Source organism: Rhinoderma darwinii, chromosome 8, assembly GCF_050947455.1.
Source record: "Rhinoderma darwinii isolate aRhiDar2 chromosome 8, aRhiDar2.hap1, whole genome shotgun sequence".
In the NCBI taxonomy this organism is placed as follows: Eukaryota; Metazoa; Chordata; class Amphibia; order Anura; family Rhinodermatidae; genus Rhinoderma; species Rhinoderma darwinii.
Window position 1 is genome coordinate 150,635 of NC_134694.1, and position 14,930 is coordinate 165,564.

Genomic DNA, 14,930 nt, shown 5'->3' on the forward strand with positions numbered 1-14,930 from the left:
CTCCATTACTTCTGAAAAGAGGTTGTGTGACCCCAGCCTTAGTTAAACCTATTTCACAGGACAATGACTTTAACCACAATCCCAGATGATGTAAGAACTAAGTGACAGGTGGAGAATAATAGCGGCTGCATCAGATGAGCCGGTCTCCAACGTCATCACCATCTTCACTCCGCAGAGGAGGTTTTGGAGGAAGGAAAGGCAGCCAATAAGTGCTCAGCAGATGAAGGAACTTCATGACTGATGGAGAGGCCTCCAGGTCCCTCCATATCAAGTTGTCTGATAGCATGCTGGGGGGGGGGGGGGGAGTGCTGTTGTCAAGGCCAACGGAAGGCTTCTAAGGTTTCTATCTGACCGATAATCCACCGACCCAGCCGGTATTAGTTCTGGGCGGCCGATGCCGGGATTACATTTAAACTCCAATAATAATTGCCGGTAATTTGTAAGCAACTAATATTTGTTTAAACGCGTTTTACAAGCAGATCTTCTAGATACTTTTCAGCATTATTCCTCCCCTCTGCAGAGGATGGAGCCCTCCCTGACCTGCGATGGGAACACGGCATCACCTCTTGTCCCGGCTCTCCGCCTCCCCAGGTCCCGACTCTCCGCCTCCCCAGGTCCCGACTGAGTAGACTTGGAGGTGTCAAAGGATATATCTTTTTCCATTCAGCTCTCTTTTTTTGAAGAATAGTAGGGCTGTTCAATACCACGTTTGAAAAAAATAAATAAAAAGATAAATATGCTCACCCTCCTTACGGCGCCCTCTGAGCTGAGCAATGCTGCATGTAAACATTGTGCATGACACCCTCTATAATTATTTTTTTTACTAACCTGGTAATGAACGGCCTTATTATTCTTCTAAAATGGGAGTGCTGAATAAAATAAGATCTCCCCGAGAACCCCTCAACATATAATCCCAACATTTGTTGTCCCACAATGTGATCGCTTGTATTATGAGCAGTATCATTCGTTGCATTGTCCTGTATTTTGCTGGGGCAATAGTGAATGTTTTTTACCATTTCTCTACACCTCATACGGCCACAAGACCCAGACCCCCTCCTGTTTACTGACCTGAATGTACACCCCCATAGGAAACAGAATATTTCTAGTAATTCCCAGATGTCCCCATGACCACCCCCTCTTTAAATCTGGGCCATACTTTTTGTGGTGCAGAAGGTGACACCCCCCGGCTTCTGCTGTATGCTGGAGGCAGGCTGTGCCTCAGGTGCCAGGACTATGATGCCTCACTGCAGACATGACCTCGTATCTGAGTGACCATTTTCTCTTATTGAGCAGGAAGAACTGGAGTTCGACTTGGACTGTGCTGGAAGGAGGAATATTAACATTTTTCAAGGATACAAAAAACCTCTCGTCCAACAGCCTGGTGAGGTCATTATTATAGAGGGGACATGTGGACTGTAGAGGGGACATGTGGACTGTAGAGGGGACATGTGGACTGTAGAGGGGACATGTGGACTGTAGAGGGGACATGTGGACTGTAGAGGGGACATGTGGACTGTAGAGGGGACATGTGGACTGTAGAGGGGATGATATATAGAAGACCTGTATAATATATAGTAGGGATGTATATTATGTAGGGGTGATGATATATAGAAGACCAGTATAATATATAGTAGGGATGTATATTATGTAGGGGTGATGATATATAGAAGGCCTGTATAATATATAGTAGGGATGTATATTATGTAGTGGTGATGATATATAGAAGGCCTGTATAATATATAGTAGGGATGTATATTATGTAGTGGTGATGATATATAGAAGACCTGTATAATCTATAGTAGGGATGTATATTTTGTGGGGGTGATGATATATAGAAGACCTGTATAATATATAGTGGGGATGTATATTATGTCGGGGTGATGATATATAGAAGACCTGTATAATATATAGTGGGGATGTATATTATGTAGGGGTGATGATATATAGAAGACCTGTATAATATATAGTAGGGATGTATATTATGTCGGGGTGAGGATATATAGTAGGGATGTATATTATGTAGGGGTGATGATATATAGTAGGGATGTATATTATGTAGGGGTGATATATAGAAGACCTGTATAATATATAGTGGGGATGTATATTATGTAGGGGTGATGATATATAGAAGACCTGTATAATATATAGTGGGGATGTATATTTTGTGGGGGTGGTGATATATAGAAGGCCTGTATAATATATAGTGGGGATGTATATTATGTAGGGGTGATGATATATAGAAGACCAGTATAATATATAGTGGGGATGTATATTATGTAGGGGTGATGATATATAGAAGACCTGTATAATATATAGTGGGGATGTATATTATGTAGGGGTGATGATATATAGAAGACCTGTATAATATATAGTAGGGATGTATATTATGTCGGGGTGAGGATATATAGTAGGGATGTATATTATGTAGGGGTGATGATATATAGTAGGGATGTATATTATGTAGGGGTGATATATAGAAGACCTGTATAATATATAGTGGGGATGTATATTATGTAGGGTGATGATATATAGAAGACCTGTATAATATATAGTAGGGATGTATATTATGTCGGGGTGAGGATATATAGTAGGGATGTATATTATGTAGGGGTGAGGATATATAGTAGGGATGTATATTATGTAGGGTGATGATATATAAAAGACCTGTATAATATATAGTGGGGATGTATATTTTGTGGGGGTGATGATATATAGAAGACCTGTATAATATATAGTGGGGATGTATATTATGTAGGGGTGATGATATATAGAAGACCAGTATAATATATAGTAGGGATGTATATTATGTAGGGTGATGATATATAGAAGACCAGTATAATATATAGTAGGGATGTATATTATGTCGGGGTGAGGATATATAGTAGGGATGTATATTATGTTGTGGTGATGATCTATAGAAAACCTGTATAATATATAGTGGGGATGTATATTATGTAGTGGTGAGGATATATAGAAGACCTGTATAATATATAGTGGGGATGTATATTTTGTGGGGGTGATGATATATAGAAGACCTGTATAATCTATAGTAGGGATGTATATTATGTAGTGGTGGTGATATATAGAAGACCAGTATAATATATAGTAGGGATGTATATTATGTAGGGGTGATGATATATAGAAGACCTGTATAATATATAGTGGGGATGTATATTATGTAGTGGTGATGATATATAGAAGGCCTGTATAATATATAGTGGGGATGTATATTATGTAGGGGTGATGATATATAGAAGACCTGTATAATATATAGTGGGGATGTATATTATGTAGGGTGATGATATATAGAAGACCTGTATAATATATAGTGGGGATGTATATTATGTAGGGGTGATATATAGAAGACCTGTATAATATATAGTGGGGATGTATATTATGTAGGGGTGATGATATATAGAAGACCAGTATAATATATAGTAGGGATGTATATTATGTAGGGGTGATGATATATAGAAGGCCTGTATAATATATAGTAGGGATGTATATTATGTAGTGGTGATGATATATAGAAGGCCTGTATAATATATAGTAGGGATGTATATTATGTAGGGTGATGATATATAGAAGGCCTGTATAATATATAGTGGGGATGTATATTATGTAGGGGTGATGATATATAGAAGACCTGTATAATATATAGTGGGGATGTATATTATGTAGGGGTGATGATATATAGAAGACCAGTATAATATATAGTAGGGATGTATATTATGTAGGGGTGATGATATATAGAAGACCTGTATAATATATAGTGGGGATGTATATTATGTAGTGGTGATGATATATAGAAGGCCTGTATAATATATAGTGGGGATGTATATTATGTAGGGGTGATGATATATAGAAGACCTGTATAATATATAGTGGGGATGTATATTATGTAGGGTGATGATATATAGAAGACCTGTATAATATATAGTGGGGATGTATATTATGTAGGGGTGATATATAGAAGACCTGTATAATATATAGTGGGGATGTATATTATGTAGGGGTGATGATATATAGAAGACCAGTATAATATATAGTAGGGATGTATATTATGTAGGGGTGATGATATATAGAAGACCTGTATAATCTATAGTAGGGATGTATATTTTGTGGGGGTGATGATATATAGAAGACCTGTATAATATATAGTGGGGATGTATATTATGTCGGGGTGAGGATATATAGAAGGCCTGTATAATATATAGTGGGGATGTATATTATGTAGGGGTGATGATATATAGAAGACCAGTATAATATATAGTGGGGATGTATATTATGTAGGGGTGATGATATATAGAAGACCTGTATAATATATAGTGGGGATGTATATTATGTAGGGTGATGATATATAGAAGACCTGTATAATATATAGTGGGGATGTATATTATGTAGGGGTGATATATAGAAGACCTGTATAATATATAGTGGGGATGTATATTATGTAGGGGTGATGATATATAGAAGACCAGTATAATATATAGTAGGGATGTATATTATGTAGGGGTGATGATATATAGAAGGCCTGTATAATATATAGTAGGGATGTATATTATGTAGTGGTGATGATATATAGAAGGCCTGTATAATATATAGTAGGGATGTATATTATGTAGTGGTGATGATATATAGAAGACCTGTATAATCTATAGTAGGGATGTATATTTTGTGGGGGTGATGATATATAGAAGACCTGTATAATATATAGTGGGGATGTATATTATGTCGGGGTGAGGATATATAGAAGGCCTGTATAATATATAGTGGGGATGTATATTATGTAGTGGTGATGATATATAGAAGGCCTGTATAATATATAGTGGGGATGTATATTATGTAGGGGTGATGATATATAGAAGACCTGTATAATATATAGTGGGGATGTATATTATGTAGGGTGATGATATATAGAAGACCTGTATAATATATAGTGGGGATGTATATTATGTAGGGGTGATATATAGAAGACCTGTATAATATATAGTGGGGATGTATATTATGTAGGGGTGATGATATATAGAAGACCAGTATAATATATAGTAGGGATGTATATTATGTAGGGGTGATGATATATAGAAGACCTGTATAATCTATAGTGGGGATGTATATTTTGTGGGGGTGATGATATATAGAAGACCTGTATAATATATAGTGGGGATGTATATTATGTCGGGGTGAGGATATATAGAAGGCCTGTATAATATATAGTGGGGATGTATATTATGTAGGGGTGATGATATATAGAAGACCTGTATAATATATAGTGGGGATGTATATTATGTAGGGTGATGATATATAGAAGACCTGTATAATATATAGTGGGGATGTATATTATGTAGGGGTGATATATAGAAGACCTGTATAATATATAGTGGGGATGTATATTATGTAGGGGTGATGATATATAGAAGACCAGTATAATATATAGTAGGGATGTATATTATGTAGGGGTGATGATATATAGAAGGCCTGTATAATATATAGTAGGGATGTATATTATGTAGTGGTGATGATATATAGAAGGCCTGTATAATATATAGTAGGGATGTATATTATGTAGTGGTGATGATATATAGAAGACCTGTATAATCTATAGTAGGGATGTATATTTTGTGGGGGTGATGATATATAGAAGACCTGTATAATATATAGTGGGGATGTATATTATGTCGGGGTGAGGATATATAGAAGGCCTGTATAATATATAGTGGGGATGTATATTATGTAGTGGTGATGATATATAGAAGACCTGTATAATCTATAGTAGGGATGTATATTTTGTGGGGGTGATGATATATAGAAGACCTGTATAATATATAGTGGGGATGTATATTATGTCGGGGTGAGGATATATAGAAGGCCTGTATAATATATAGTGGGGATGTATATTATGTAGGGGTGATGATATATAGAAGACCTGTATAATATATAGTGGGGATGTATATTATGTAGGGTGATGATATATAGAAGACCAGTATAATATATAGTGGGGATGTATATTATGTAGGGTGGTGATATATAGAAGACCTGTATAATATATAGTGGGGATGTATATTATGTAGGGGTGATGATATATAGAAGACCTGTATAATATATAGTAGGGATGTATATTATGTTGTGGTGATATATAGAAGACCTGTATAATATATAGTGGGGATGTATATTATGTAGGGGTGATGATATATAGAAGACCTGTATAATATATAGTGGGGATGTATATTATGTAGGGGTGATGATATATAGAAGACCTGTATAATATATAGTAGGGATGTATATTATGTCGGGGTGAGGATATATAGTAGGGATGTATATTATGTAGGGGTGATGATATATAGTAGGGATGTATATTATGTAGGGGTGATGATATATAAATCACTTGTATAATATATAGTAGGGATGTATATTATGTAGGGTGATGATATATAAAAGACCTGTATAATATAGAGTGGGGATGTATATTTTGTGGGGGTGATGATATATAGAAGACCTGTATAATATATAGTGGGGATGTATATTATGTAGGGGTGATGATATATAGAAGACCAGTATAATATATAGTAGGGATGTATATTATGTAGGGTGATGATATATAGAAGACCAGTATAATATATAGTAGGGATGTATATTATGTCGGGGTGAGGATATATAGTAGGGATGTATATTATGTTGTGGTGATGATCTATAGAAAACCTGTATAATATATAGTGGGGATGTATATTATGTAGTGGTGAGGATATATAGAAGACCTGTATAATATATAGTGGGGATGTATATTTTGTGGGGGTGATGATATATAGAAGACCTGTATAATCTATAGTAGGGATGTATATTATGTAGTGGTGGTGATATATAGAAGACCAGTATAATATATAGTAGGGATGTATATTATGTAGGGGTGATGATATATAGAAGACCTGTATAATATATAGTGGGGATGTATATTATGTAGTGGTGATGATATATAGAAGGCCTGTATAATATATAGTGGGGATGTATATTATGTAGGGTGATGATATATAGAAGACCAGTATAATATATAGTGGGGATGTATATTATGTAGGGTGATGATATATAGAAGACCAGTATAATATATAGTGGGGATGTATATTATGTAGGGTGATGATATATAGAAGACCTGTATAATATATAGTGGGGATGTATATTATGTATGGTGATGATATATAGAAGACCTGTATAATATATAGTGGGGATGTATATTATGTAGGGTGATGATATATAGAAGACCTGTATAATATATAGTGGGGATGTATATTATGTCGGGGTGAGGATATATAGTAGGGATGTATATTATGTAGGGTGGTGATATATAGAAGACCTGTATAATATATAGTGGGGATGTATATTATGTAGGGGTGATGATATATAGAAGACCTGTATAATATATAGTAGGGATGTATATTATGTTGTGGTGATATATAGAAGACCTGTATAATATATAGTGGGGATGTATATTTTGTGGGGGTGATGATATATAGAAGACCTGTATAATATATAGTGGGGATGTATATTTTGTGGGGGTGATGATATATAGAAGACCTGTATAATATATAGTAGGGATGTATATTATGTAGGGGTGATGATATATAGAAGACCTGTATAATATATAGTGGGGATGTATATTATGTAGGGGTGATGATATATAGAAGACCTGTATAATATATAGTAGGGATGTATATTATGTAGGGTGATGATATATAGAAGACCTGTATAATATATAGTGGGGATGTATATTATGTAGGGGTGATATATAGAAGACCAGTATAATATATAGTAGGGATGTATATTATCTAGGGGTGATATATAGAAGACCTGTATAATATATAGTGGGGATGTATATTATCTAGGGGTGATATATAGAAGACCTGTATAATATATAGTGGGGATGTATATTATGTAGGGTGATGATATATAGAAGACCTGTATAATATATAGTGGGGATGTATATTATGTAGGGGTGATATATAGAAGACCTGTATAATATATAGTGGGGATGTATATTATGTAGGGTGATGATATATAGAAGACCAGTATAATATATAGTAGGGATGTATATTATGTCGGGGTGAGGATATATAGTAGGGATGTATATTATGTTGTGGTGATGATATATAGAAGACCTGTATAATCTATAGTGAGGATGTATATTATGTAGGGTGATGATCTATAGAAAACCTGTATAATATATAGTGGGGATGTATATTATGTAGGGTGATGATATATAGAAGACCTGTATAATATATAGTGGGGATGTATATTATGTAGGGGTGATATATAGAAGACCTGTATAATATATAGTGGGGATGTATATTATGTAGGGTGATGATATATAGAAGACCAGTATAATATATAGTAGGGATGTATATTATGTCGGGGTGAGGATATATAGTAGGGATGTATATTATGTTGTGGTGATGATATATAGAAGACCTGTATAATCTATAGTAGGGATGTATATTATGTCGGGGTGAGGATATATAGTAGGGATGTATATTATGTAGGGGTGATGATATATAGAAGACCTGTATAATATATAGTGGGGATGTATATTATGTAGGGGTGATGATATATAGAAAACCTGTATAATATATAGTAGGGATGTATATTATGTAGGGTGATGATATATAGAAGACCTGTATAATATATAGTGAGGATGTATATTATGTTGTGGTGATGATATATAGAAGACCTGTATAATATATAGTGAGGATGTATATTATGTAGGGTGATGATCTATAGAAAACCTGTATAATATATAGTAGGGATGTATATTATGTAGTGGTGATGATATATAGAAGACCTGTATAATCTATAGTAGGTATGTATATTATGTAGTGGTGATGATATATAGAAGGCCTGTGTAATATATAGTGGGGATGTATATTATGTAGGGTGATGATATATAGAAGACCTGTATAATATATAGTAGGGATGTATAATATGTAGTGGGGATGTATATTATGTAGGGGTGATGATATATAGAAGACCTGTATAATATATAGTGGGGATGTATATTATGTAGGGGTGATGATATATAGAAGACCTGTATAATATATAGTGGGGATGTATATTATGTAGGGGTGATATATAGAAGACCAGTATAATATATAGTAGGGATGTATATTATCTAGGGGTGATATATAGAAGACCTGTATAATATATAGTAGGGATGTATATTATGTAGGGTGATGATATATAGAAGACCTGTATAATATATAGTAGGGATGTATATTATCTAGGGGTGATATATAGAAGACCTGTATAATATATAGTAGGGATGTATATTATGTAGGGTGATGATATATAGAAGACCTGTATAATATATAGTAGGGATGTATATTATGTAGGGTGATGATATATAGAAGACCTGTATAATATATAGTAGGGATGTATATTATCTAGGGGTGATATATAGAAGACCAGTATAATATATAGTAGGGATGTATATTATCTAGGGGTGATATATAGAAGACCTGTATAATATATAGTGGGGATGTATATTATCTAGGGGTGATATATAGAAGACCTGTATAATATATAGTGGGGATGTATATTATGTAGGGGTGATGATATATAGAAGACCTGTATAATATATAGTGGGGATGTATATTATGTAGGGGTGATGATATATAGAAGACCTGTATAATATATAGTGGGGATGTATATTATGTAGGGTGATGATATATAGAAGACCTGTATAATATATAGTGGGGATGTATATTATGTAGGGTGATGATATATAGAAGACCTGTATAATATATAGTGGGGATGTATATTATGTAGGGTGATGATATATAGAAGACCTGTATAATATATAGTGGGGATGTATATTATGTAGGGTGATGATATATAGAAGACCTGTATAATATATAGTGGGGATGTATATTATCTAGGGGTGATATATAGAAGACCTGTATAATATATAGTGGGGATGTATATTATGTAGTGGTGATGATATATAGAAGACCTGTATAATATATAGTGGGGATGTATATTATGTAGGGGTGATATATAGAAGACCTGTATAATATATAGTGGGGATGTATATTATCTAGGGGTGATATATAGAAGACCTGTATAATATATAGTGGGGATGTATATTATGTAGTGGTGATGATATATAGAAGACCTGTATAATATATAGTGGGGATGTATATTATCTAGGGGTGATATATAGAAGACCTGTATAATATATAGTGGGGATGTATATTATGTAGTGGTGATGATATATAGAAGACCTGTATAATATATAGTGGGGATGTATATTATCTAGGGGTGATACATACATGCACCTCTTGCAGCTTCTGACATTATTATATTTTTTGGTTGTTCTCTCACATTTCAGAAGCAATCCCTGCTCACGGTCCCGGAGCACACAGTCAGGTTACAGGGGGCGTCACTCAGCTGGGCCACCAAGGACAAGTCTAGTAAAAAGCACGTCATGGAAGTGAGTGACAAACCACCAAATACTTTTATGTAAATGTCTGTCCTGGATCCTCTATACAACATTGTGTACAGTATGTTTAATGTGTTAACCCACCCCCCCTGTATATTCCCCTGTGTATCCTATATATCCCCCCATGTTTCCTATATCCTATATATCCCCCTGTGTGTCCTATATCCTATATATCCCCCTGTGTGTCCTATATCCTGTATATCCCCGTGTGTATCCTGTATATTCCCCTTTGTCCTATATCCTGTATATCCCCCTGTGTGTCCTATGTCCTGTGCCTTCCCCGCGTGTCCTGTGCCTTCCCCGCGTGTCCTGTGCCTTCCCCGCGTGTCCTGTGCCTTCCCCGCGTGTCCTGTGCCTTCCCCGCGTGTCCTGTGCCTTCCCCGCGTGTCCTGTGCCTTCCCCGCGTGTCCTGTGCCTTCCCCGCGTGTCCTGTGCCTTCCCCGCGTGTCCTGTGCCTTCCCCGCGTGTCCTGTGCCTTCCCCGCGTGTCCTGTGCCTTCCCCGCGTGTCCTGTGCCTTCCCCGCGTGTCCTGTGCCTTCCCCGCGTGTCCTGTGCCTTCCCCGCGTGTCCTGTGCCTTCCCCGCGTGTCCTGTGCCTTCCCCGCGTGTCCTGTGCCTTCCCCGCGTGTCCTGTGCCTTCCCCGCGTGTCCTGTGCCTTCCCCGCGTGTCCTGTGCCTTCCCCGCGTGTCCTGTGCCTTCCCCGCGTGTCCTGTGCCTTCCCCGCGTGTCCTGTGCCTTCCCCGCGTGTCCTGTGCACCCCCCTGTGTGATCTACTGTATAGCTTGTATATAAAGCTCCTTGTGTGTACTTGATATGATATATAGTGCTATATTCACCTACTTCATGTCGCTGTTTCCCAGTCCAGTATGTGGTGATGACCTCCAGCACTTTTCATTTGTCATTTGATGCTTCTCTGTCCAAACTTCCGACTTTTGCAAATTCCTCTGTAATATAATAATAATAATAATTTCATGGTCTCGTCTTCTGGGTCAATAACCTGCAGAGCTCCGTATCTGTAAGATTTTACGCGGTCGTCCACCTTCATGCTCATTGGGGTGTATTCCCATCTCATGATGTCACTAACATATACCATAACGTTCTGATTAGTGGGAATCTGACCTGGGAGGACCCCACTGATTTCAAGAATTAATAGACCCAGTCCCTTTTGCTTTGTTTTTTTTCTGTCACAGCGACGCTCCCAGTCACGCCCCGTAGCTCTAGAGGATGGAGCGTCACTGTGTAGGGAAAACGTGTGCTTAGCGAACGCTGTGCCCTTCATTCTGCGGATCGTGGGGTCCTGTCAGTAAGGGTATGTTCACACTGCTTATTTTCGGCCGTTTTTCGGAGAAGGACTAACAATCGAGTTCTGCCCAATACTCGCAGGACGCACAGCTCTCCGCCATCTCTGAGCAACCAGACGAGGGATGAGGCCGATAAGTGACACTGCGGCGGATTTATTTTATATCCGTTACTTTATGGAAACCGCACATTATTCCGTAGCTGCGCCTTGTTAGGGGATAAGCCGCACCCCACACTAGATGTACACACCGACAGACCGCCGCTTTACTATTATATTCACAGGGCCGTAAACGCCCCGAAAAACAGCTGAAAAATGGAAGCATGGCGTTCTGCTCCGACGGGGCGTTTTTTTACGCGGCCGTTTTGAAAATTGGCCTCGTTAAAAAACAGCCATGAAAACGAAGTGCATGTCACTTCTTCAGCCGTTTTTGGAGACGTTTTTCATTGACTCTATAGAAAAACGCTCCAAAAACGACCGTAAAAACGCCACGAAAAAGCGAGTTTGCTTAAAAATCGGCTGAAAATCAAGAGCTGTTTTCCCTTGAAGCTCCGTATTTTCAGATGTTTTTTAGTAAGCGAGCGAACATACCCAGTGAACGATCACCACAGATCAGGAAGGGACAGCTGAGCGATCACTCACTCCATCATGGTGACCCCCATTGGTTACTGCGCTCATCTGAATATATTGTACGTAGAAATTGTCTCTGTTGTAATATGGTTGTTCTGATTCCCCAGCTGAGAACACGCGGTGGGTGCGAATTTCTGATTCACCACGACTCTGAGGCCATCACCAAAGATTGGTTTACATCAATAAACAAGAGTATTGGCAAGAACGTGCACATAGTAAGTGCCTCCGTGTGACTGACCAGAGCTGCGAGTGCTTTCCATGTGCCATCAGGAGTCACAATGTGGTGGCGGTCCATGACCTTGCTTCATGCTGGCATGTGCCCATTTCTACCACTCTGACTTGTACAATGCTTGAAATAATCCAATGGCGTTGTGTTCCATTGTTCAGATCAGCAGGATTTGTGGCGCCCCCTGATGGACACACCGGTCATAACCCTGACAGCCCTGGTGTAAGATCTGTGCTCATGACCTCCCATCCGTCCTCATCGGGACTTGGAAGTGAATGTGACACTGGATGAGTTCACCGTTTGCTGATTAGTTGTCCAGAATTTCTCCCCATGAATCAGTAACTTTCTTCTAGTCCTCAGATTACACCTCCGAGAATGAGACGGAGTCACTGAGTGAATTTGGCTCAACCGAGAAGTTAGGAATAAAAGATGAGAAGAAGAATTCTGGTAAGAAAACCACAAACTGCCCCCTCGGTGTGGATGCGGGTGAGGGTGACAGATGTTTAGACATGGCCTGATGATGTATGGGTGAGGGTGAGGGACGCTTTAGACATGGCATGATGTATGGGCGCGGGTGAGGGTGACAGTTGCTTTAGACATGGTCTGATGATGTATGGGCGCGGGTCAGGGTGAGGGTGACAGATGTTTAGACATGGCCTGATGATGTATGGGCGCGGGTGAGGGTGACAGTTGCTTTAGACATGGCCTGATGATGTATGGGCGCGGTTGAGGGTGACAGATGCTTTAGACATGGTCTGATGATGTATGGGCGCGGGTGAGGGTGAGGGACGCTTTAGACATGGCCTGATGATGTATGGGCGCGGGTGAGGGTGAGGGACGCTTTAGACATGGTCTGATGATGTATGGGCGCGGGTGAGGGTGACAGATGCTTTATACATGGCCTGATGATGTATGGGCGCGGTGAGGGACGCTTTAGACATGGCCTGATGTATGGGCGCGGGTGAGGGTGAGGGACGCTTTAGACATGGTCTGATGATGTATGGGCGCGGATGAGGGTGACAGATGCTTTAGACATGGTCTGATGTATGGGCGCGGGTGAGGGTGAGGGACGCTTTAGACATGGTCTGATGATGTATGGGCGCGGGTGAGGGTGAGGGACGCTTTAGACATGGTCTGATGATGTATGGGCGCGGGTGAGGGTGAGGGACGCTTTAGACATGGTCTGATGATGTATGGGCGCGGGTGAGGGTGAGGGACGCTTTAGACATGGTCTGATGATGTATGGGCGCGGGTGAGGGTGACAGATGCTTTATACATGGCCTGATGATGTATGGGCGCGGGTGAGGGTGACAGATGTTTAGACATGGCCTGATGATGTATGGGTGAGGGTGAGGGACGCTTTAGACATGGCATGATGTATGGGCGCGGGTGAGGGCGACAGTTGCTTTAGACATGGCCTGATGATGTATGGGTGCGGGTGCGGGTGAGGGTGACAGATGTTTAGACATGGCCTGATGAAGTATGGGCGCAGGTGAGGGCGACAGACTCTTTAGACATGGTCTGATGATGTATGGGTGAGGGTGACAGTTGCTTTAGACATGGCCTGATGATGTATGGGCGCGGGTGAGGGTGACAGATGTTTAGACATGGCCTGATGTATGGGCGCGGGTGAGGGTGAGGGTGACAGATGTTTAGACATGGCCTGATGATGTATGGGCGCTCTCCAGCAGCATTGAGGAGACACATCACTCCATCTTTCTGCAGCCAGGTCCGTTCATCTGATCGGGGGTCAATCAGAAGGATGAAGTACTGAGATCTTACAACTATAGAATGACTTGTACCTGCTGCTCGTCGTTCTCACGTCCTCTGTGGATTCTAAGCTTTATCCTCCCCGACTGTCGGGGATTTTCTGTATGAGACTCCATCCTGTAGTAGACACGGTGGTCTGGAGTGGTAGTAATATGGTGTCCTATTAGTGCTTCATCTAGGAGTCGTGGGGGCGTTTAAGGGTCTCATGTTCTCCTGAATGTGTAAGAACCCCGCTGCCATGTTCCAATGTTCAGTAAGTGCCCCGATTACCCGCAGGCGGCTCTTCACTGTCTGCATAGAGATGAAGGGCGAGAACCTGCAGGAAATACTCTCACATACAAGTCCCTGGTGAGAGGGGAAGAGAAGGAAAGGGCAATGTGATCGATGATATATACCTCGTAGCATTATTATTATTATGCTTTTCTAGTGGGGTATGTGGGCGCTGTACGTTGGGTTTCCGCAGTGGTGATTCTGGTTTGCCAGCTTTTCTGCAGGGTTTAGTGGATCCTGTGTGCTGCACATTG

The 14,930-nt window shown here is 39.4% G+C and overlaps 1 protein-coding gene across 4 annotated transcripts in view; it reads left to right on the plus strand.

Moving 5' to 3' along the window:
• Nucleotides 1-14,930, plus strand: part of LOC142658974 (rho GTPase-activating protein 27-like) — an 81,605-nt gene that overhangs the window by 56,792 nt on the left and 9,883 nt on the right. For all 4 annotated transcript variants that reach the window (XM_075834579.1, XM_075834580.1, XM_075834577.1 and 1 more), the window contains exons 8-11: nucleotides 1,294-1,381; nucleotides 10,373-10,474; nucleotides 12,518-12,625; nucleotides 12,990-13,083. In XM_075834579.1, coding sequence (XP_075690694.1) covers nucleotides 1,294-1,381; nucleotides 10,373-10,474; nucleotides 12,518-12,625; nucleotides 12,990-13,083 — 392 coding nt within the window. The remainder of the gene's footprint in view (nucleotides 1-1,293; nucleotides 1,382-10,372; nucleotides 10,475-12,517; nucleotides 12,626-12,989; nucleotides 13,084-14,930) is intronic.